At 40.3% G+C, this 21,011-nt stretch overlaps 2 protein-coding genes across 2 annotated transcripts; both read left to right on the forward strand.

Annotated features, from left to right (window-relative positions):
• Positions 1-196: 196 nt before the first annotated feature.
• LOC131359777 (cell surface glycoprotein 1-like) lies at positions 197-3,061 on the forward strand. Its single transcript, XM_058399876.1, has 2 exons — positions 197-391; positions 1,464-3,061. Exon 2 carries the CDS (start codon positions 1,540-1,542, stop codon positions 2,629-2,631), a length of 1,092 nt encoding a protein of 363 aa, XP_058255859.1. The 5' UTR covers positions 197-391; positions 1,464-1,539; the 3' UTR covers positions 2,632-3,061.
• A 13,917-nt stretch (positions 3,062-16,978) lies between these two features.
• Positions 16,979-19,806, forward strand: LOC131359764 (cell surface glycoprotein 1-like). Its single transcript, XM_058399848.1, has 2 exons — positions 16,979-17,215; positions 18,299-19,806. Exon 2 carries the CDS (start codon positions 18,375-18,377, stop codon positions 19,293-19,295), a length of 921 nt encoding a protein of 306 aa, XP_058255831.1. The 5' UTR covers positions 16,979-17,215; positions 18,299-18,374; the 3' UTR covers positions 19,296-19,806.
• The last annotated feature ends 1,205 nt before the right edge of the window (positions 19,807-21,011 follow it).

The raw sequence follows: 21,011 nt of genomic DNA on the forward strand, positions 1-21,011 counted from the left end.
TGAAAAATTATTTGCGGATTTTATATAGAATAATATTGAATAAGAAATAAAGCTCAGATATTCAGAGATAGACGGCCATGTTTTTTTTAGAGTGAGGGGAATCACTGCGCATGCGCACTGCGCAGTGACGCAGAACCCTTGACGTAATGTTTATGTTTAAACTGAGTTTCTAAAGTGTCGTGGTTGTGAAGATCGCAAGACTTGGATTATCCTTTGCTTTGTGATTTTTCTACACGCCTGTTTGGGATTTCTTCTTACTCCGCTACTGGACCTGACTTCTACACCGACTCTACAGCAGTGATGATGAACTTCAGAGGAGGAACCGCGCTTCAGCAGCACCAGGATGTGGAGCCCGAGCCCGGATGGAGCGGACTGGACGACCCCTGGAACGGTCAGTTACTGACTTTTCTCTTTTTCTCTTAAGTAGAAAGTCCTTTAAACACCGCGGTATTACAAAAAAAACGCAATCGGGAATATCGTTTTATTTGGTTAGATGATTTGGAGAAAATCTGTTCGGCTAATCGATATTTGGCTAATCGCTTTACGGACACGATCATTAAGCTAGCGGACAAAGCGGCAGACTCCGGTGAAACGAGCAGGGAGGAAATAAACAGTGTTAATGTTTTCAGATATGTTAAAATCAGCCTTTTATAAAAGTCGGAATATTTATTTAACGCTTATTAAAGTTTACTAAGACAAGCCGAAGAGTATTAGCAAAGATTAGCTAGACGGCTAGTTAGCATGTAGCTAAGTAATTGTTTTTCAGTGTTCATAGGTTTTTTTTAAAGAGTGAATAAAACAAGTTAAAATGTTTACAATAACATGATCTATTTTATTATTTGAACGATTTTTCATTGTCCGTGTTTGTCGAGTTGTTAAAGCGGAGAGAGGAAGGGGCTGTGAGGAAAGGCAGCTAGCTGAACAAAACCAATCGCTAGAAATAAATGGAGCTAATGTAGAGTGCAGCTTAGGCAAAAATATCAAGCTGTTTGTTTCACTTCTGTTCAGCAAGGATTTGTTTATAGCTGTAATGAATAAAATATTTAGGAGTAGTGTCATTTATGATAAAGGGCGAATTTTTGAGAGGAGACACAAATGGACTCAAGGGGATGTGAAGCGTTGGAGTAAGGAACTGATAAAGAAACACTGTAATAGAAATGTAGTTTAATCTGCATTGTTTTGGGGAAGATACTTTTGAGCATTGAGATAAGTGACCAGTGTGAGTAACAGTGAAGCCGTGATAGCGTAAGTAACTCCTATAAATGCAGAATATAAATACTGAGTTTTTCTGCACTGTTATAGGAAGATTACAGTAATATAGCTTGTGTAAATATGTCTTGTTTAGATAGGGAGGTTTTCCTGCTTTACAAAACATACACAGTGCTATTAAAAAAGGGTTTCTGCTTCTTTTTATGAGATGTTTTTAAATGTGCCGCATTGTCTGTTCATCTTGTTTGACACAGGGACACAGAGGGAGACGTTTGTGTTTCCGGAGGATGAGGACGATGACAACTGGCCTATGAGAAGCCACTCTCCTGTATGGATCCCACCACCTGTGGGGAGCCCAGCCCCACCTATGAGAGGTCCCTTTTCTGTATGGACCCCACCACCTGTGAGGAGCCCATCCCCACCTATGAGAGGCCTCTCTCCTGTGTGGACCCCACCACCTGTGAGGAGCCCATCCCCACCTATGAGAGGCCTCTCTCCTGTGTGGACCCCACCACTTGTGAGGAGCCCATCCCCACCTATGAGAGGGCTCTCTCCTGTATGGACACCACCACCTGTGAGGATCCCATCCCCACCTATGAGAGGGCTCTCTCCTGTATGGACCCCACCACCTGTGAGGATCCCATCCCCACCTATGAGAGGCCTCTCTGCTGTGTGGACCCCACCACCTGTGAGGATCCCATCCCCACCTATGAGAGGCCTCTCTCCTGTATGGACCCCACCACCTGTGAGGATCCCATCCCCACCTATGAGAGGCCTCTCTCCTGTATGGACACCACCACCTGTGAGGATCCCATCCCCACCTATGAGAGGCCTCTCTCCTGTATGGACACCACCACCTGTGAGGATCCCATCCCCACCTATGAGAGGCCTCTCTCCTGTATGGACCCCACCACCTGTGAGGATCCCATCCCCACCTATGAGAGGCCTCTCTCCTGCATGGATCCCACCACCTGTGGGGAGCCTCTCTCCTCTATGGATCCCACCACCTGTATGGATCCCACCACCTGTGAGGGGCCCATCCCCACCTATGAGAGGCCTCTCTCCTCTATGGAACCCACCACCTGTATGGATCCCACCACCTGTGAGGGGCCCATCCCCACCTATGAGAGGCCTCTCTCCTCTATGGAACCCACCACCTGTATGGATCCCACCACCTGTGAGGGGCCCATCCCCACCTATGAGAGGCCTCTCTCCTGTATGGATCCCACCACCTGTGGGGAGCCCATCTCCACCTATGAGAGGCCTCTCTCCTGTATGGAGGAGACCATCCCCTTGCAGAAACCTCTCCTCTGTGATGAGTCTATCCCCAGTAATGCAACCATCCCCATTGAGGAGGCCATCACCTTCAGGGAATCCACAGAGTTTCACAGTTCCTCTGCCCCAGCCTCATGTCCAGATTAACCCTCACCACATTGTGGCTGGTCAGCTGTATGTTCCTGACCCACGCCAGGGCATAAGGAGGAGGAGGGACGAAGAGGATGATCAAGAAGCCCCTCCGAGTAGACGGCAGCATGTGGATCAGGATGGGTAGCTGGGTTTCATCAGGAGGATCGTCCGATTCCCCGTTCCCTGGGTTTCTATTTACATGGGAGAGCTGTATGTTCAGAAGCTCAGTCATCACCTCATCTTCATCACCTCATATCCATGATGTGTGGTAAGTATGTGTGGTAAGTATGTGTGGTAAGTATCTGTGGTAAGTATTTCACCTCTAGATTTCAGCATTAGTCTTTTTTTTTTTCAGAGAGAGATTTCAGCCTTTTAAACATGTGGGGTGGTGAGAATCTGTTGTTTCTTTTGTATTTTGCATTTGCGTTTAGTTTGTGTTAAATGTATAGGATTTTTATAATATTAATGTTGTTTATTTATATATTTATATATAATATAATATATTATATATATTAATAAATAAATAGAAATTGTATTGTTGTAGAATCATGCATTGTTGTAAATATGTAAATATGTAAATATTACATTTTTAAGATTTAGATTTTAATATTAAGTTATACAAATGTAGTGTTGCGTTATAAAATATTAAAATAGTGTATAAAATATTAATATCTGTAATAGGTCCGTGTACTTTATGGTATTTGAAGTTTCTTTTTATGAAACAGAAACAAAAAAACGAAAATGAAATTGTCTTTTAATTATGTGATGAAAACGTCAGACACCTTTTTAAAATTAGACTTGATTTTCTTTCCTCATTTATACTTTAAATAAAGAAAGTTTTATATCATAGAAACGGACAAACAGCTGCATTTTCTTTGTCTAAAACCGGCCGTATCTCTTCTTCTGTCATTTGTGGCAGCGTGCAGTGTTCTACCTCGGTGAAGTTAGTTATACAGACACTCAGAAGCGGTATTTTAGGGACCGCGGTAAAACACTGCACGCTGCCACAAATGACAGAAGAAGAGATACGGCCGGTTTTAGACAAAGAAAATGCAGCTGTTCTTCCGTTTCTATGATATAGAACTTTCTTTATTTAAAGTATAAATGAGGAAAGAAAATCAATTTTAAAAAGGTGTCTGATGTTTTCATCACATAATTAAAAAACAATTTCATTTTCGTGTTTTTTGTTTCTGTTTATAAAAACAAACTTCAAATGCCAAAAAGTACACGGACCATAATAAGTGTACAGTTTGTCGTTGCTTGTAAATAGTTAATAAATTATTTTTTGGTTCAATTCACACGTGTCTCAAGTGTCTTTTTTTATAACATCATAAACATTTCTCATTTGTTTCTCATATAATTACACAGTAAAAAGAGTAGAGTATTGTTGTATTACATATCAGTATTTTTCTAAATCAACAGCCATGTTACAGTGTGAAATGCTGTCAGAGAGAGAGAGAGAGAGAGAGTGTGTGTGTGTGTGTGTGTGTGTGTGAGAGTGTAGAACAGTTCAGTCCCGGGTGTTGAGGAGCCTGATGGCTTGAGGAAAGAAACTGTTACACAGTCTGGTTGTGAGGGCCCGAATGCTCCGGTACCTCTTTCCAGATGGCAGGAGGGTGAAGAGTGTGTGTGAGGGGTGTGTGGGGTCAGCCACAATGCTTTAGAGCAATTTAGAGTTACCAGCCTCAGAAATCACCAATTAACAGCACCTCAGATTAGAGCCGTTATGAAGGCTTTACAGAGCATCAGTAGCAGACATATCTCAATATCAACTGTTCAAAGGACATTATTGTGTATTTCGGCCACCTTCAGCATTGTTTTACAATGTAGAAAGAAATAAACATCAGGAAAGACCATGGAATTAGAAGACGTGTCCAAACTTTTGACTGGTAGAGTATTTATATATATATATATATATATATATATATATATATATATATATATATATATATATATATATATATATATTATACAGTATCTCACAAAAGTGAGATAACATTGTTGTGTTTTCTGACATTTTTATTGCTGTCCTGCTCAAAGGCTGAAAGGTATTTTAGTCACGTGGTGTGAAAGCGGCGCTGCGCAGACCGATAAGTGTATGACATTAAAGTATCGCGAGAGCTGTTCTAGCGCATATTCCAGCGCACACTCTCGCGGTATTTTGGCGCGAGCGTGTGTGTGTGTGTGTGTGCGCGCGCGCGTGCGGAGAGAGATGTCAGTCAAATTCGTGTACAGTAAACGGCCACAGTGCTCTAATAAAACAGTCAACATTTACTTAATTCCTCTACACTCCGGTGGCAAAATTCGGGATAAAACATTCGGGGCTAGATTAAAAGGCTATGTCCATATGTAACTGGGTATTTTTAAAAACAGAGATTTTTCTTCTTTTTTTTTTAAATTCTGTCCACACGACCTACGTGTTAAAAATATCTTTGTCCACATGAAAATGCAAAACGCCCTGTTAAGTGTTGTCACATGCCTAGCCAATCAGAAGCCTGGACAAAACTTTATTACCGGTTCCGGTAGTTTAACAACAAAGGAACGTCACGGGAAAGCGATGCCCTTGACATGTGAAAATTTTATTATAAAATGTAGAAGTCCAACCGGGTCTCATCCAAAACCGCCATCGCTGTGTGCGTTCCCAGATAGCAAATTGGATCTGGGCCGAGTCTGGCTGAGTTTCGGCTTTAAGTTTGGCCCAGATACCACATGGAATTATGGCCCAAAGCTGGCCCAAATGCGGTTTGCCAAAAGTCAACCAGACCAATACCAGAAACAGACCAAAACTCAGCCACAACTCCACAATGTCACCAGAAATCAGCCATAACTGACCCACAACAGTGCCAGAATCCACACGTGTCAGCCAGACAAGAGCAAAAATGCCACCACCTTTACCCCAGAACTCAGCTGCAAATTATCCAGAAGGTCCACAAAACAGCCAGAACTGAACCAATATTATGGCAGAATCCTCTAAACTGAACCAGAAATTGTAAATTGTAATTGTATAATAAAAGAATGAAACTACACAAATTCAAAGCAGAATGTTTTATTGATGTAGAAAGGGGAAACAAATCTCAACAAGAAATATAAACAGTTTACAGGTCCTATCGTCTCAAGGACTGTGTATGGGCTCTGTCACTTAGCCAGGAATTTCCAAGTCGTGTTGGTGACTAGGAGCATCACTTGGTCCCCAGGCTGTAACTCCTGAGGCTGAGCGGAGCGAATATACACCCGTTGTTGTTCACGCTAGGCTGCCTCCAGGTGTTCCTTGACAATAGGCCCCACTCAGTCGATTTGGGCCTGCATAGTCTGGATGTAATGCAGAGTGGAAGGAAGAGTGCTGCCCTTCTCAAACTTTACTGGCCACATCCAGCAGTCCTCAAGGTTGCTGTCCAATGAGGGGTTCACAGACTCCTTCTCAGGCAGCCTGTCGAGATACAGGTGATGAGCGGGTTAGTAGGCTTTCAGAGCCATCAGTCCTGTCACCTGTACACACACACACACATACACATACACACAGAGACTAGCTCATGAAAAATAATTTGTCATTTATCCGTAATAAAAATGCTAGAATATACAAGTACATGTGAAAATGCAAAAACATGTATTTTTGGTATTCTTGGTGAGTTTAAATGACAATAATGAAAGATCTGTTTTCCTAAATATAAATCTTTTGTGATCAGTGCAGATAAAGTTTCAGTAGTTCAGTAGGAAGTGAGACCTGATCTGTTTCGTTAGGATTGGCTCCACTCTCTCGATGCAGATGTTCTCATACTCTCTGGCATCCTTGAAGGTGAGCAGTAAAGCCGGCTTCCCCGCCTTGGACACCTTGTTGACCTCTGCCTTGCTGTTGAGCGCCATCTGCAGGCGGCGTGTGAGCCTCTGCGGCCCACGGGCTGGTCTTTTCTCCATGATGTCAGCAGGAAAGGTGGAGATGGGCAGAGGAACCATAAACTTCACTTTTTTCCTACTCCCTTTCCTGCTCATTCCACCTTTCCCACCTATCTTCTTCTTCTTCCACTTGATCCCATAGGACGGCAACACAAACTCTTCATCAAGATACTCCTGTCCTGTGAAGAAGGGATGTTTATCATGCCATCATGCTTCTTGTTGTGGTCCACAATGATCTTCTGCAGATGTTCCTGGTCCACAGGAGCATGATGTTCCTGCAGGACATACGCAAACTTTTCCATTGAGACTTTCTCCACAGGAGTGTCGCTCTCCTCGGCGAGCTGGAAGGCCTGACTGCCCAGAGCTGGTTGGGATTAATCACGCCGGGTTTGGAGAACTGTGTAAACGCTTGCTCTGCCTTCTGCAACTCCGACATCGCCACCTTGTAGTGGTGTATTTTGGGAACCAAACCACCCTTGTTTATCAGCTTCGGGCTGCATCCTGGAGGTGAAGAAAATGATCTTATTAATCACAGGAAAGAAAGAAAGAGACAGAGAGAAAGAAGATCTGATGCTCTCTAACACACCTCTCTGTGCCAGAAACTAGCAGCACTCAGTGTGACCTCCAGCTGCAGACGTGTGCAGAGCCGATTTTCTCTTAAGATTCACCAAACTCCAATCTGCCTGGTACGCCGACAACACCCACAGCACCTGAACATCACATACAGGGGGAAGTGCTAAGTCAGTGGGTAAGACAAGAACAAATCAGGTGTCTATACAGAGAGATATGAACGCGAATCCCAGCACAGAGTTTTATAACTGTACAGTAGAGATGATTATAGATTAGAGATGATTATAGATTATAGATTACCTGCAAGAATCCTCCAGCTGTCCGTCCTCTCACATGTACACACACACACACACACACACACCGAGACTAGCTCATAACAAATAATTAATTTCATTTATCCTTAATAAAAATGCTAGAATATAATGACTTCTGTTTGGACTCCAGCTAAGATGGCAGCTTAATCCTGATCCTGCCAAACCACTTTCTTTCTTTTTGTTTGAAAGCTCAACCAACTGGGATTTTTTTTTACAATTATATTTATCCACATTAGTAATGGAGTCGACAGAGAAGAGAACAGCGGATGTTATGTCTCCTTCTACTCCATCTCCACATTCCAAACTTGCAAAGAAGAAAGTCAAGAAACAGCTATTTGACGAACCGACTCTGCTAACTCCTGTGACAGATGCTAGCGAACCACTTGCGGAAAGTTTGGACTTAGCAGCGCTAATATATGACATGAGGGGAACACTATGTGAACTTTCTGTGGATGTAAAGGCAATACGGGAAGATGTGGACTCTTTTCAATAGAAACTTAGTAACCTTGAGGTGGAAGTTTCTATGGTGAGCAATTCCTTACTTTATTGCACAAGCACACCGATATTATCCAAACCGCTGAATGCGAGGACAGGCTACAGATTAGAGAAACTACCTCACTGACCTCTAAATTACAAACCCGCGTTTCTGAGCTAGAAGACCGGTCTCTGAACAATCTTCGCATTGCTAATCTTCCAGAAAACGCAGAAGGGGGTGATGCCACTGATTTTCTCCCGATCTGGTTTCCATCTTTGGCTGAATGAGGAGTTATTGATATAGAAAAGGCTCGTCGTGTTTTCAACAGTCAAGAGGTTTCCTCAAACAAGCCCAGGATCCTTATCTTTAAACTTCTGAAGTACAACGATTGCCAGGCCAATATGAAGGCATACAGGCAGCCAGTTACCAAGATACAACATGGCCAGTCTCACCTTCTTTTCTTTGCCGATTATTCTAACACTACTGCCCAGCGGCGCAAAGCGTTCTCATCTTGCATTGCTTCTCTAAGGCAGAAAGGGATTCAGCATTTTCTCCTCTATCCTGCTAACCTGAAGGTAACATTTAACTCTGAAACCCGCATCTTCTCTTCTCCCGAAGAGGCTCAGCGTTTCATTGATGACATTTTACAGGACAGTTGCAACGTTCATAATATGTAATAACTCCTGATATATTATAACCTATGTGTTGGTTAATGTGGATTAATCTCTTAGAATAACTTTTTTCACTTTTGTTTGGGATTTTTTTTTACTGATATTGATCTTTGGGGTTTATTATAACCTTCACCCCCCCTTAATGATCCTGTCAGGAGGGTCAAGTGCCTTGATTTTTTACATAGAGAGAAGATACATTTTGCATTTATTCAAGAAACCCATTTAAAGCAACAAGATATACAAAGATTTCAAAATAAGTATTAAAAAATACTTGCTTATTCTTGTGCCCTAAATAAAACAAAGGCTGTACTACTGCTAGGTGAAAGGAAGTTAAATCTGCAGGTTGATGGATGGGAAAGTGATTCTGATGGCCTTTTCTGCTATGCTGTGATCACCTTAAATACACTTTAGTACTGTCTTGTATCCGTCTATGCTCCTAACACATTTGATCCCTCCTTCCTTGAAGATGTTAAAAGCTTTGGGTAATATTCCAATAATTTTGGATGCAGACCTTGAATTAACAGTTGATTCGTCTGACAGATCCAGTGCTTCTCCACCTACTTCTAATGAACTTATGGCTTCTAATTATTCAAGTCCTTCATGAAGGATTTGAATATTGTGGAGAGTTGATGCGTTAAGAATCCAAATGTCGGGGACTACACTTTTTCTTCTTCTTCGCATATTGATCTCTGCTGCTTTTTTGAAATCTGCTTTGATTACTGCTATTCTGCCTATGCTTGTATCTGATCACTGTCCAGTTAAAATCACTACATCTACATCTCATTCATCAACTCGTTTTAAAGGGTGACACTTCAATGTTTTCCTCCTTCAAGAGGCACAAGTTTTAAAACATATCAGGAATGATCTCACCGACTTTATTTTGTTAAATATGTCATCAGATGTAAATCCTCACGCTCTGTGGGATGCAGCAAAATGCATAATTTGAGGTAGTTGTATCTCATATTCTTCTAAATTACCAGTCGTTCTATGGAATAAAATCACTGTCAAAAATAATCGTTTGTAATTCAGAACATTTTGTGTGTGATTATAATTTACTCGTGCGTAATTTACAACTATTGTATGTATGTTTTGTCCGAGTTGGATTCCAACATCTACGGCCACAACAGTTTACAGATACAAGATTTTGTGTGTTTGTTAGAGTCCAACTCCAAAATGTACGACTATGACAGTTTACAGACACAACGCTAGTTTTCATAACAGCTCTGTTACATGCATGACATGATAAATTACGCCCACGAATGTGGTGTGTGAATCCACTGTCAAAAATACTTTTTTTCTATTTTGTTTTGAAATGGAGCTTCAGTAGCAGCCTTATTTTCAACAGCAGATTGCTGGGCCTTCAACTTGGATTTCAGCACTGAAAAAAAGGAATTTTGCTGGCTGTTCCATTTACTTAAGTGCAACGTATGTTTTGTACTATATAATTTAATGTTTACAAAATTAACATGAAAAAATCACGTAAGATTTGCTTGAAATTCAACTGCTTAGCTTTCACTTGATTCGATTTTGTCAAAATAACAAGAAACAATCAAGTACCCACGCGCTTCCTGGAAAATTATTAACTTTATAGCGATAACACGTCCCGAGATGAGGATTTGAAATGACGTAAAGAAGACACCTGAGGGAAGCCGTTGATGTAGGTCTGGATTGTGCTAGGGATGAAATGATTTATTCAGTATGTGCAGTCATTTTGGCGCAAATTAACATCATTGCTAAATGAGATGCACGCTTGTTTTCTGTTTTCTGTAATTAACATTTGCAACATCTGCCGATGTGTGTGTGATATGCTAGTTAACTAACATGTAGCTGATGCTAACAATTAGCTAGCTAGCAAGTTTAGACTTAGGTTAACAAACAGGCTGCTAATGTTAAGGGTGCTTAAATATACTCGCAGCCTAAGCAGAGCAGCCGTCAGTCGGCCTCCTTAATGTGTAAGTACATGGGAAACTGACCGTCCTCCCTGTTGGAGTGCGGATATGCAGCTAGATTCAAGCTGATGCTTATGGTTGTGTGAACAGACTCTGAAGCATGAGTTTGAGTGAAGCTGACTAGACTTCAGCGTGCCATTGAGGTTGATGATGGCCACAGTGCAGAATGTACTTCAATGTCTGTTGCATCTTTGTTGTTATATTTGCGAGTGGTCTTCAGTTTATTGAGGTAAATCACTGAGCTCACCTCACTGATAACATTTTTTCTTTCACAGGTCCATCTTGCTATTTGCACAGTAAACACATTCAAAGGCATAGTGGTAAGTACTGTTGCATTTCTTATGCATCTGCACTTTGTGACTTTTGGACATTTAAATACTTGAGCTTGAGTTGTGTATATGGAAATATCCACATAATTGACCTTGCTTTGCAAAATGTTTTAACTGCATGAGTAACAGTTGCACACACATTTTGTTTTATTGCTATTCCTTGTATTTATGGACACCATCATTAACAAAAATCATTTGGAAGTGATGATGGGTTTCCATCAAATGTTTTGATAGTGTAATAGACCATTTTACTTAGATTTAGATTGCAGACTGTAGTTTTATTTACGTGACTAATGAACTTTATGTATGTTACATACTTTATGTATGTTTTATACCTTGCAAAATCAGTATTGTTTATTGGTTGCCATGTATGATATAAAATTTCACAATAGGTCACTTTGATTTGGTGCTGCTTAATCTGAGACAGGTTTTTGGACTCCATTGAGTTTTACATGAAATCTTGTCTGTTTTGTACAGGGCATGGATGAAGATGCCATCAAGGAGGCCATTGAAGACACCACTGTTGGAATTTATGTTCTCAAAGAATATGCTTCAAATGATGAACCAAATGACATTGGAATTGTACTTGTAGCTGTGGCTATTCTGTTCAGACTGATGTATGCTCTAAATCTCAGCTACCCTGCCAAACTTCGCTACACCTTTGAGGTTGTCCAAAAGATTTTTATGGAACTGGATGGAGGTAAACTTTCTAACAAAGCACAAACTCTGAAAAACAGACTAGTTCAATAAAAGAGTTACAGAGTCTGAACTATAACACAACTTGATGGAGGTAAACATTTCATAAACCCTTAAACTGTTCTTAAAGGCATTGCTATATGATTTGCACTTTTTTGTGAATTCCCTGTCAGTTTACAATGTTTTCTTTTTTGAAGTCATTGAGTTCTAATGTAACCTTTATAACAGTGCCCCTTTTTTGCCATATTCACTTGTGATGCCATGGTTGGTTTATTTCAGTGAAATAATTTTTCTTCAGAATTCACTTTGTAACACTTCACACTTGCATTTGGCTGTGACAGTACGTTATACTTGGCCTGACGGAAATGTATGATTTGCAAAGTTAATGCTCAATATAGCTTGTTTGTATAAAGCCCTGGTTCCGCCTTTTTTGTCAGCGCTCCTTAGTATTTTCCATTGATTGTTTTCTATTTGCACACACTAAAACCTGAAACCTATACATTGTTTACTATGTGTCAGAGACATAATGAAATTACTGTTAATTTACATTATACATTTGAATAATGTTGCCACTAAGAAATTATGTTAGACTTGTCAGTGATAATTAGAGTATCATGGACATGATTAAAATACATTAAAATTACACAATTAATTGCTATTACAGTAAATTATAAAAATTATCTTAAGTCAACATGATTCTTTTACACTAGTCTAACATGAATTAAATATTTTGGTTTAACAAGCAAAAATTGTGTAATTTAGCCACATTTTGATAATGTGGGACCGATGTACACATTAAAATCAAGTAAATTCAAAGGATTATTTTTTTCAGTGAGCTTGTCAAATTTCTTAGCAGGGATTGTGCTTTTTGCTGAGTAGTTGTCTTTAAATTTCAGGTGTTTGGTGTTGTGGTGCCACTCCAGATTTACTCTTTTACATAGTGCTTGTTTTTTTTTGTGGCAGAACATTCATACACAATTATCTTTTACCAAGATAAAACTAAATCCCTTTTCCTATTCTGGATATGTTTTCGCCTTCTGTCGTGGAGCCGCTAAACTGTTACTTCACTGGCTATCATGGTGACATGTTCAATACTTATCTTACCTGCTGTACATATTCATTGTCTTTTATTTTGTCATATTTCATTGAGGATTTTTATTTTGGTATTGTTTCCTCATGAAGGGAATATTGTGTCTTGTAGAAGACAGAAGAAGATTGTGGGGTTGGAGTGAAGTTGCTTCTCTCCCAGTTTTTCAATCTGAGCCTAATAAAAATGTTACTTTTCATCGCTGACCTCGGTGACCAGAACCACATGCCATTTTATTTCAGGAAAGAAAAATTGAATGAACAGATATAGATATACCTAATACAGGTGCCATGTACAGATTTTGTCTTTAAATATGGAAAATTAATTGTACAGCTCTCTTCTCTGGATTTAGCGCTTCTTTGCTTCTTTACTAATACATTGTGAGAAGCCATGTACATCTTATTGTTTCCTTGATTCATTTGATTTGTCCATGGATCTGACTTGTTTGTCCAGCACATCCTACAGATGCTCAACTGGACTGAGATCTGGGGGATTTGGAGGCCAAGTCAACACCTCATTATAGTGCTCATCAAACTATTCTTGAGCCATTTTTACTTTGTGGCATGGTGCATTATCCTTCTGAAAGAGGCCACAGCCATCAGGGAATACAGTTTCCATGAAAGGGTGTACATGGTCTACAACAATGCGTAGGAAGGAGGTACATGTCAAAGTAACATCCACATGGATGGCAGGACCCAAGGATTCATAGCAGAACATTACCCAAAGCATGACGCTGTCTCCGCTGGCTTGCCTTATAATAATGCATACTGGTGCCACGTGTTCCCCTGGTAAGTGACGCACATGCACCCAGCCATCCATGTGATACAAATGAAAACATGATTCATCAGACCAGGCTACCTTCTTCCATTGCTCCGTGGTCCAGAACTAATGCTCATGTTCCCATTGTTGGCACTTTCGGCGGTGCACAGGGGTCAGCATGGGCACCCTGACTGGTCTGCCACCAGGGGCGTTACTAGGGCTATTCATTCGGGGCTCGAGCCGTACAAAAGCCTTAAATTAAATAATCCTAAGATAGATCTAAATAAAATATAAACTGTTAAAGCACTAAGATATTACAGTCTGAACATCATGACTTTCTATTATTCAACTAATGCAGTATTTAAGTTAAAATACAGACATGGTTTAGGTGAACAATGGGCCAGAACAGACTCCATCATTCGGCTGTTCTGTCAATAGAAAAGGAATTCTCAGCACTATAAATACTAGTATGGTGATTGACTCAAGTCTCTGATGATTCCACCCTCAAAGAAATAGTATAGAAAAGTCACCAAGAGCATGAAGTAGACAAGCAGCAATACAGATGAGAGATGAGAGAACAATAAGAGAAGAGGAGCTGTAAAAAATAAACAAAGAATAATTCATACAGTAGTGGCAGCATAAATCAGGAATCTTCTCCTGGAGAAGATGCTGGTGAACGTCTACACTGCCATCATCGAATCTATCCTCACATCCTCCATCACAGTCTGGTTTGCTGCAGCTACAGCCAGGGACAAGACCAAGCTTCAGCGTGTCATCCACTCTGCTGAGAAGGTGATCGGCTGCAGTCTCCCATCTCTCCAGGAGCTGTACCTCTCCAGGACCCGGAGACGCGCAGCCAAGATCGCAGCCGACCCCTCTCACGGCATTAACAGTTTCTTCCCTGCCAATAAAACTTTTTCTGATTCTGATTCTGATGAAATAATAGGTGCACGTAGGATATAGATTATTGTAAAATAATAGTAATAATAAAGGATCTCCACGGCACAGCTACACACACAAGCTGTAAAAGAGATAATATTGCATGGCACACCTGTGTGAGAGAGAAAAGGTAATGAAATTAATGAACTCCTTTTTTAGTAGCAAGACTCTGAAATGATGGGAGGAGTCAGAAAAATGATTGAATGAAATTTTCTAAAGTTGCATACTGTTTGTGTTCATTTGTGTTCATTATTAAACAATATTACATAAAAATGCTTTTACAAAACGTGTTATTCTTGCTTACCCCCTCTCCCTAAGTAGCCCCTGATGTTTCAGGCTCAGCCCCTGATGTATTCAAATCCTAGATACGCCCCTGGTCACTATCCAGCATCATTTGAAGGTGGGACTTCCTTTTCTGCCACATGGTCACAGAAGCACATGGTGTGAGATGAAGGGAAGATTATTTACTTTGGTAATCTAATTTGAAATGAAATTAACGGTAAATTAAAAATATATGTGCATGCATGAAGGCATTGTCGTCATGGTTTAATGTTTTGTTGGTACTTTGCATGTTGAGAAAATAAGTTTTTCTTTTTGTTGCCTCAAGGCAATGTTGTATGATAAGGGCTAGTTTTTAAGGAAGTTTTTGCTGACAATGTGTTTTGATGTCATCACAAGTATTTATGCATAATATAAAAATATTTCTTTTCTTTTTTTTTTTTATTTAATTTTACTTCTTATAACACATTGTGCCAGAAAAATGGACATCAAGTTGTTTGATGGAAAGCAAGAGAAGAATTGGAATGTTAGGCAAATCATATCTGACAGTGAGGACAGTGAGGAGGAGTGGAATGGAGAAAAAAGGTTTATGCAGAAGAGGAAAAATAATTTTCATTGAGGGTTTGGATTGTTGAGCTCATTTGTACACAACCAAGTCTAATGAGTTGATTTATTTCCTGTAGTAGAATGGTTATGATAGGTTTATGCAGCATAAAAAAATAGTAGTCAAATGTCACACTGTTTTATTTTTGCTGTGTTTTCATTGGCACTGGAAACTTACATTTTGTATGTTTTCATAGACAGTCAAGATGTAATACCACGGAAGATGATGAAGGTGAAATTCTGTCTGAAGATGATGAGGTTCTCTCGATGGAAAACATGTCTCACCACTGCCTCCAGTTCACCCTGAATGGTTACAGATCCCTCCATCAGCTGGTGAAATTCTGTTTCAAACTACTTCTCTCTGATGACCTCTATGATCTTATTGTTCATATTTTGGTGTGATTTATACACATGGGTTTATGCATTCTGACTTTTGGAGGCTTTATTACGTCAATTTTATGATGAAACATTAAAAGACTTTAAAGGTCATCTGTCTTGTTCTGATCATGTTAAATACACCACATTGCCAAAAGTTTTGGGACGTCTGCCTTTACATGGACATGAATTTTAATGACATCCCATTCTTAATCCGTAGATTATAATATGGATTTGGCCATATTCCATGAATATGGAACCCTTTAATGCATCAGTTGCATTTCTGTGTTTAAAATGTGAGTGAAAGCAGGAAAATCACCAAACTGGATGCTGGCCTTTCAGGACTGGAGTTTGTACCTATGGATTAGTTCATAACCAGTGTCCATCTGCTGTGTGACAGACATACGAACATGTGTTTTAAATGTGGGGTTGGTTGTCTGTATTGAACCAGGGCAAGAAGACACCGAATAAGGAGTGAGAGTGTGAGAGAGAGTGTGTGCATGAGAGAGTGACGCAGAGAGCAGTATGTCATCCTTTGCTTATATCTGCATGTAGACATACAGAAGGGTCTGATTGGTCCTTTCCTTCCCTCCCCTCTGACAGCTGGGTCTGAGTTCAGCGTAGCTTTGAGTTGTTTCATTCTCTTCATTCGTAGTAAGTCATTTTGCATAAAAGCAACCAGCAAATCCACTAGTGAATGCTGCTAGAAAAATGACAGTGATCCGAAACACACCAGCAAGTCCAGCTCTGAATGGCTACAAAAAAAAAATTAATGTTTTGAAGTTAGCTACCTAGTTAAAGTCCAGACTTAAATCTGATTGAGATTCTGTGGCATCACTTTAAACAGACTGTTCATACTAGAAACCCTCCAATGTGGCTGAATTAAAACAATTTAAAACAATTCTGCAAAGAAGAGTGAAGCAAATTTCCTCCAGAGTGATGTGAAAGACTCATTGCCAGTTATTGCTTATGCTTGATTGCAGTTGTTCCTGCCGAAGGGGCCACAAACAGGTAATTAGGTTTTGGGGGCAATTACTTTTTCACATAGGGCCAGGCAGGTTTGGACAGATTTTTACCCTTAATAAATGATTAAGTATTTTGTATTTACTCGCATAATTATCTTGGTATAATAAAACTGATGATCTGAATCATTTATATATATATATATATGTATACACACACACACACATATATATATATATATATATATATATATATATATATATATATATATATATATATATATATATATATATATACATACAGTGCTGTGAAAAAGTATTTGCGGATTTTATATAGAATAATATTGAATAAGAAATAAAGCTCAGATATTCAGAGATAGACGGCCATGTTTTTTTTAGAGTGAGGGGAATCACTGCGCATGCGCACTGCGCAGTGACGCAGAACCCTTGACGTAATGTTTATGTTTAAACTGAGTTTCTAAGGTGTCGTGGTTGTGAAGATCGCAAGACTTGGATTATCCTTTGCTTTGTGATTTTTCTACACGCCTGTTTGGGATTTCTTCTTACTCCGCTACTGGACCTGACTTCTACACCGACTCTACAGCAGTGATGATGAACTTCAGAGGAGGAACCGCGCTTCAGCAGCACCAGGATGTGGAGCCCGAGCCCGGATGGAGCGGACTGGACGACCCCTGGAACGGTCAGTTACTGACTTTTCTCTTTTTCTCTTTTTCTCTTAAGTAGAAAGGCTTTTAAACACCGAGGTATTACAAAAAAAAAACGCAATCGGGAATATCGTTTTATTTGGTTAGATGATTTGGAGAAAATCTATTCGGCTAATCGATATTTGGCTAATCGCTTTACGGACACGATCATTAAGCTAGCGGACAAAGCGGCAGACTCCGGTGAAACGAGCAGGGAGGAAATAAACAGTGTTAATGTTTTCAGATATGTTAAAATCAGCTTTTTATAAAAGTCGGAATATTTATTTAACGCTTATTAAAGTTTACTAAGACAAGCCGAAGAGTATTAGCAAAGATTAGCTAGACGGCTAGTTAGCATGTAGCTAAGTAATTGTTTTTCAGTGTTCATAGGTTTTTTTTAAAGAGTGAATAAAACAAGTTAAAATGTTTACAATAACATGATCTATTTTATTATTTGAACGATTTTTCATTGTCCGTGTTTGTCGAGTTGTTAAAGCGGAGAGAGGAAGGGGCTGTGAGGAAAGGCAGCTAGCTGAACAAAACCAATCGCTAGAAATAAATGGAGCTAATGTAGAGTGCAGCTTAGGCAAAAATATCAAGCTGTTTGTTTCACTTCTGTTCAGCAAGGATTTGTTTATAGCTGTAATGAATAAAATATTTAGGAGTAGTGTCATTTATGATAAAGGGCGAATTTTTGAGAGGAGACACAAATGGACTCAAAGGGGATGTGAAGCGTTGGAGTAAGGAACTGATAAAGAAACACTGTAATAGAAATGTAGTTTAATCTGCATTGTTTTGGGGAAGATACTTTTGAGCATTGAGATAAGTGACCAGTGTGAGTAACAGTGAAGCCGTGATAGCGTAAGTAACTCCTATAAATGCAGAATATAAATACTGAGTTTTTCTGCACTGTTATAGGAAGATTACAGTAATATAGCTTGTGTAAATATGTCTTGTTTAGATAGGGAGGTTTTCCTGCTTTACAAAACATACACAGTGCTATTAAAAAAGGGTTTCTGCTTCTTTTTATGAGATGTTTTTAAATGTGCCGCATTGTCTGTTCATCTTGTTTGACACAGGGACACAGAGGGAGACGTTTGTGTTTCCGGAGGATGAGGACGATGACAACTGGCCTATGAGAAGCCACTCTCCTGTATGGATCCCACCACCTGTGGGGAGCCCAGCCCCACCTATGAGAGGTCCCTTTTCTGTATGGACCCCACCACCTGTGAGGAGCCCATCCCCACCTATGAGAGGCCTCTCTCCTGTGTGGACCCCACCACCTGTGAGGAGCCCATCCCCACCTATGAGAGGGCTCTCTCCTGTATGGACCCCACCACCTGTGAGGATCCCATCCCCACCTATGAGAGGCCTCTCTCCTGTGTGGACCCCACCACCTGTGAGGATCCCATCCCCACCTATGAGAGGCCTCTCTCCTGTATGGACACCACCACCTGTGAGGATCCCATCCCCACCTATGAGAGGCCTCTCTTCTGTATGGACCCCACCACCTGTGAGGATCCCATCCCCACCTATGAGAGGCCTCTCTCCTGTATGGATCCCACCACCTGTGAGGGGCCCATCCCCACCTATGAGAGGCCTCTCTCCTGCATGGATCCCACCACCTGTGGGGAGCCTCTCTCCTCTATGGATCCCACCACCTGTATGGATCCCACCACCTGTGAGGGGCCCATCCCCACCTATGAGAGGCCTCTCTCCTCTATGGAACCCACCACCTGTATGGATCCCACCACCTGTGAGGTGCCCATCCCCACCTATGAGAGGCCTCTCTCCTCTATGGAACCCACCACCTGTATGGATCCCACCACCTGTGAGGGGCCCATCCCCACCTATGAGAGGCCTCTCTCCTGTATGGATCCCACCACCTGTGGGGAGCCCATCTCCACCTATGAGAGGCCTCTCTCCTGTATGGAGGAGACCATCCCCTTGCAGAAACCTCTCCTCTGTGATGAGTCTATCCCCAGTAATGCAACCATCCCCATTGAGGAGGCCATCACCTTCAGGGAATCCACAGAGTTTCACAGTTCCTCTGCCCCAGCCTCATGTCCAGATTAACCCTCACCACATTGTGGCTGGTCAGCTGTATGTTCCTGACCCACGCCAGGGCATAAGGAGGAGGAGGGACGAAGAGGATGATCAAGAAGCCCCTCCGAGTAGACGGCAGCATGTGGATCAGGATGGGTAGCTTGGTTTCATCAGGAGGATCGTCCGATCAAGAGGATGATCAAGAAGCCCCTCCGAGTAGACGGCAGCATGTGGATCAGGATGGGTAGCTGGGTTTCATCAGTAGGATCATCAGAGCCCATCAGGAGTGGGGTTTCTATTTACATGGGAGAGCTGTATGTTCAGAAGCTCAGTCATCACCTCATCTTCATCACCTCATATCCATGATGTATGGTAAGTATCTGTGGTAAGTATCTGTGGTAAGTATCTGTGGTAAGTATCTGTGGTAAGTATTTCACCTCTAGATTTCAGCATTAGTCTTTTTTTTTTTTCAGAGAGAGATTTTAGCCTTTTAAACATGTGGGGTGGTGAGAATCTGTTGTTTCTTTTGTATTTTGCATTTGCGTTTAGTTTGTGTTAAATGTATAGGATTTTTATAATATTAATGTTGTTTATTTATATATTTATATATATTAATAAATAAATAGAAATTGTATTGTAGAATCATGCATTGTTGTAAATATGTAAATATTACATTTTTAAGATTTATTTTTTAATATTAAGTTATACAAATGTAGTGTTGCCTTATAAAATAGTGTATAAAATATTAATATCTGTAATAGGTCCGTGTACTTTATGGTATTTGAAGTTTCTTTTTATGAAACAGAAACAAAAAAACGAAAATGAAATTGTTTTTTAATTATGTGATGAAAACGTCAGACACCTTTTTAAAATTAGACTTGATTTTCTTTCCTCATTTATACTTTAAATATAGAAAGTTTTATATCATAGAAACGGACAAACAGCTGCATTTTCTTTGTCTAAAACCGGCCGTATCTCTTCTTCTGTCATTTGTGGCAGCGTGCAGTGTTCTACCTCGGTGAAGTTAGTTATACAGACACTCAGAAGCGGTATTTTAGGGACCGCGGTAAAACACTTCACAATTTCATTTTCGTGTTTTTTGTTTCTGTTTATAAAAACAAACTTCAAATACCAAAAAGTACACGGACCATAATAAGTGTACAGTTTGTCGTTGCTTGTAAATAGTTAATAAATTATTTTTTGGTTCAATTCACACGTGTCTCAAGTGTCTTTTTTTATAACATCATAAACATTTCTCATTTGTTTCTCATATAATTACACAGTAAAAAGAGTAGAGTATTGCTGTATTACATATCAGTATTTTTCTAAAACAACAGCCATGTTACAGTGTGAAATGCTGTCAGAGAGAGAGAGAGAGAGAGAGTGTATGTGTGTGTGTGTGTGTGTATGTGTGTGTGTGTATGTGTATGTGTATGTGTATGTGTGTGTATGTGTGTGTGTGTGTGTGTGTGTACTGAGATGAAATCACTGAAAGCTAAATAAAATCAGAAGGTTGTGAGTTCCAATCCCAGATCCACCACTAGGCCCTCAACCCTCAATTACTCAGTTATATAAAATAAGATAAAATGTAAGTCTCTCTGGATAAGGGCATCTGCTAAATGCCAGAAACGTGAATGTAAATGTCTGATATCTGCCTCTTGTCTCCTCAGTTCTGGTTAAACCTATGAGAGTGTCACACTTATTCAAAACACACGTCACTAAGACCTGTTACAAACATATTCTGTC

This window comes from Hemibagrus wyckioides, linkage group LG09, assembly GCF_019097595.1.
Source record: "Hemibagrus wyckioides isolate EC202008001 linkage group LG09, SWU_Hwy_1.0, whole genome shotgun sequence".
NCBI lineage: Eukaryota > Metazoa > Chordata > Actinopteri > Siluriformes > Bagridae > Hemibagrus > Hemibagrus wyckioides.

Excerpts from the sequence above, each read along its gene's own strand:
- LOC131359764 (XM_058399848.1), top strand. The coding sequence starts at position 18,375 with ATGGATCCCACCACCTGTGGGGAGCCCAGCCCCACCTATGAGAGGTCC.
- LOC131359777 (XM_058399876.1), top strand. The coding sequence starts at position 1,540 with ATGGATCCCACCACCTGTGGGGAGCCCAGCCCCACCTATGAGAGGTCC.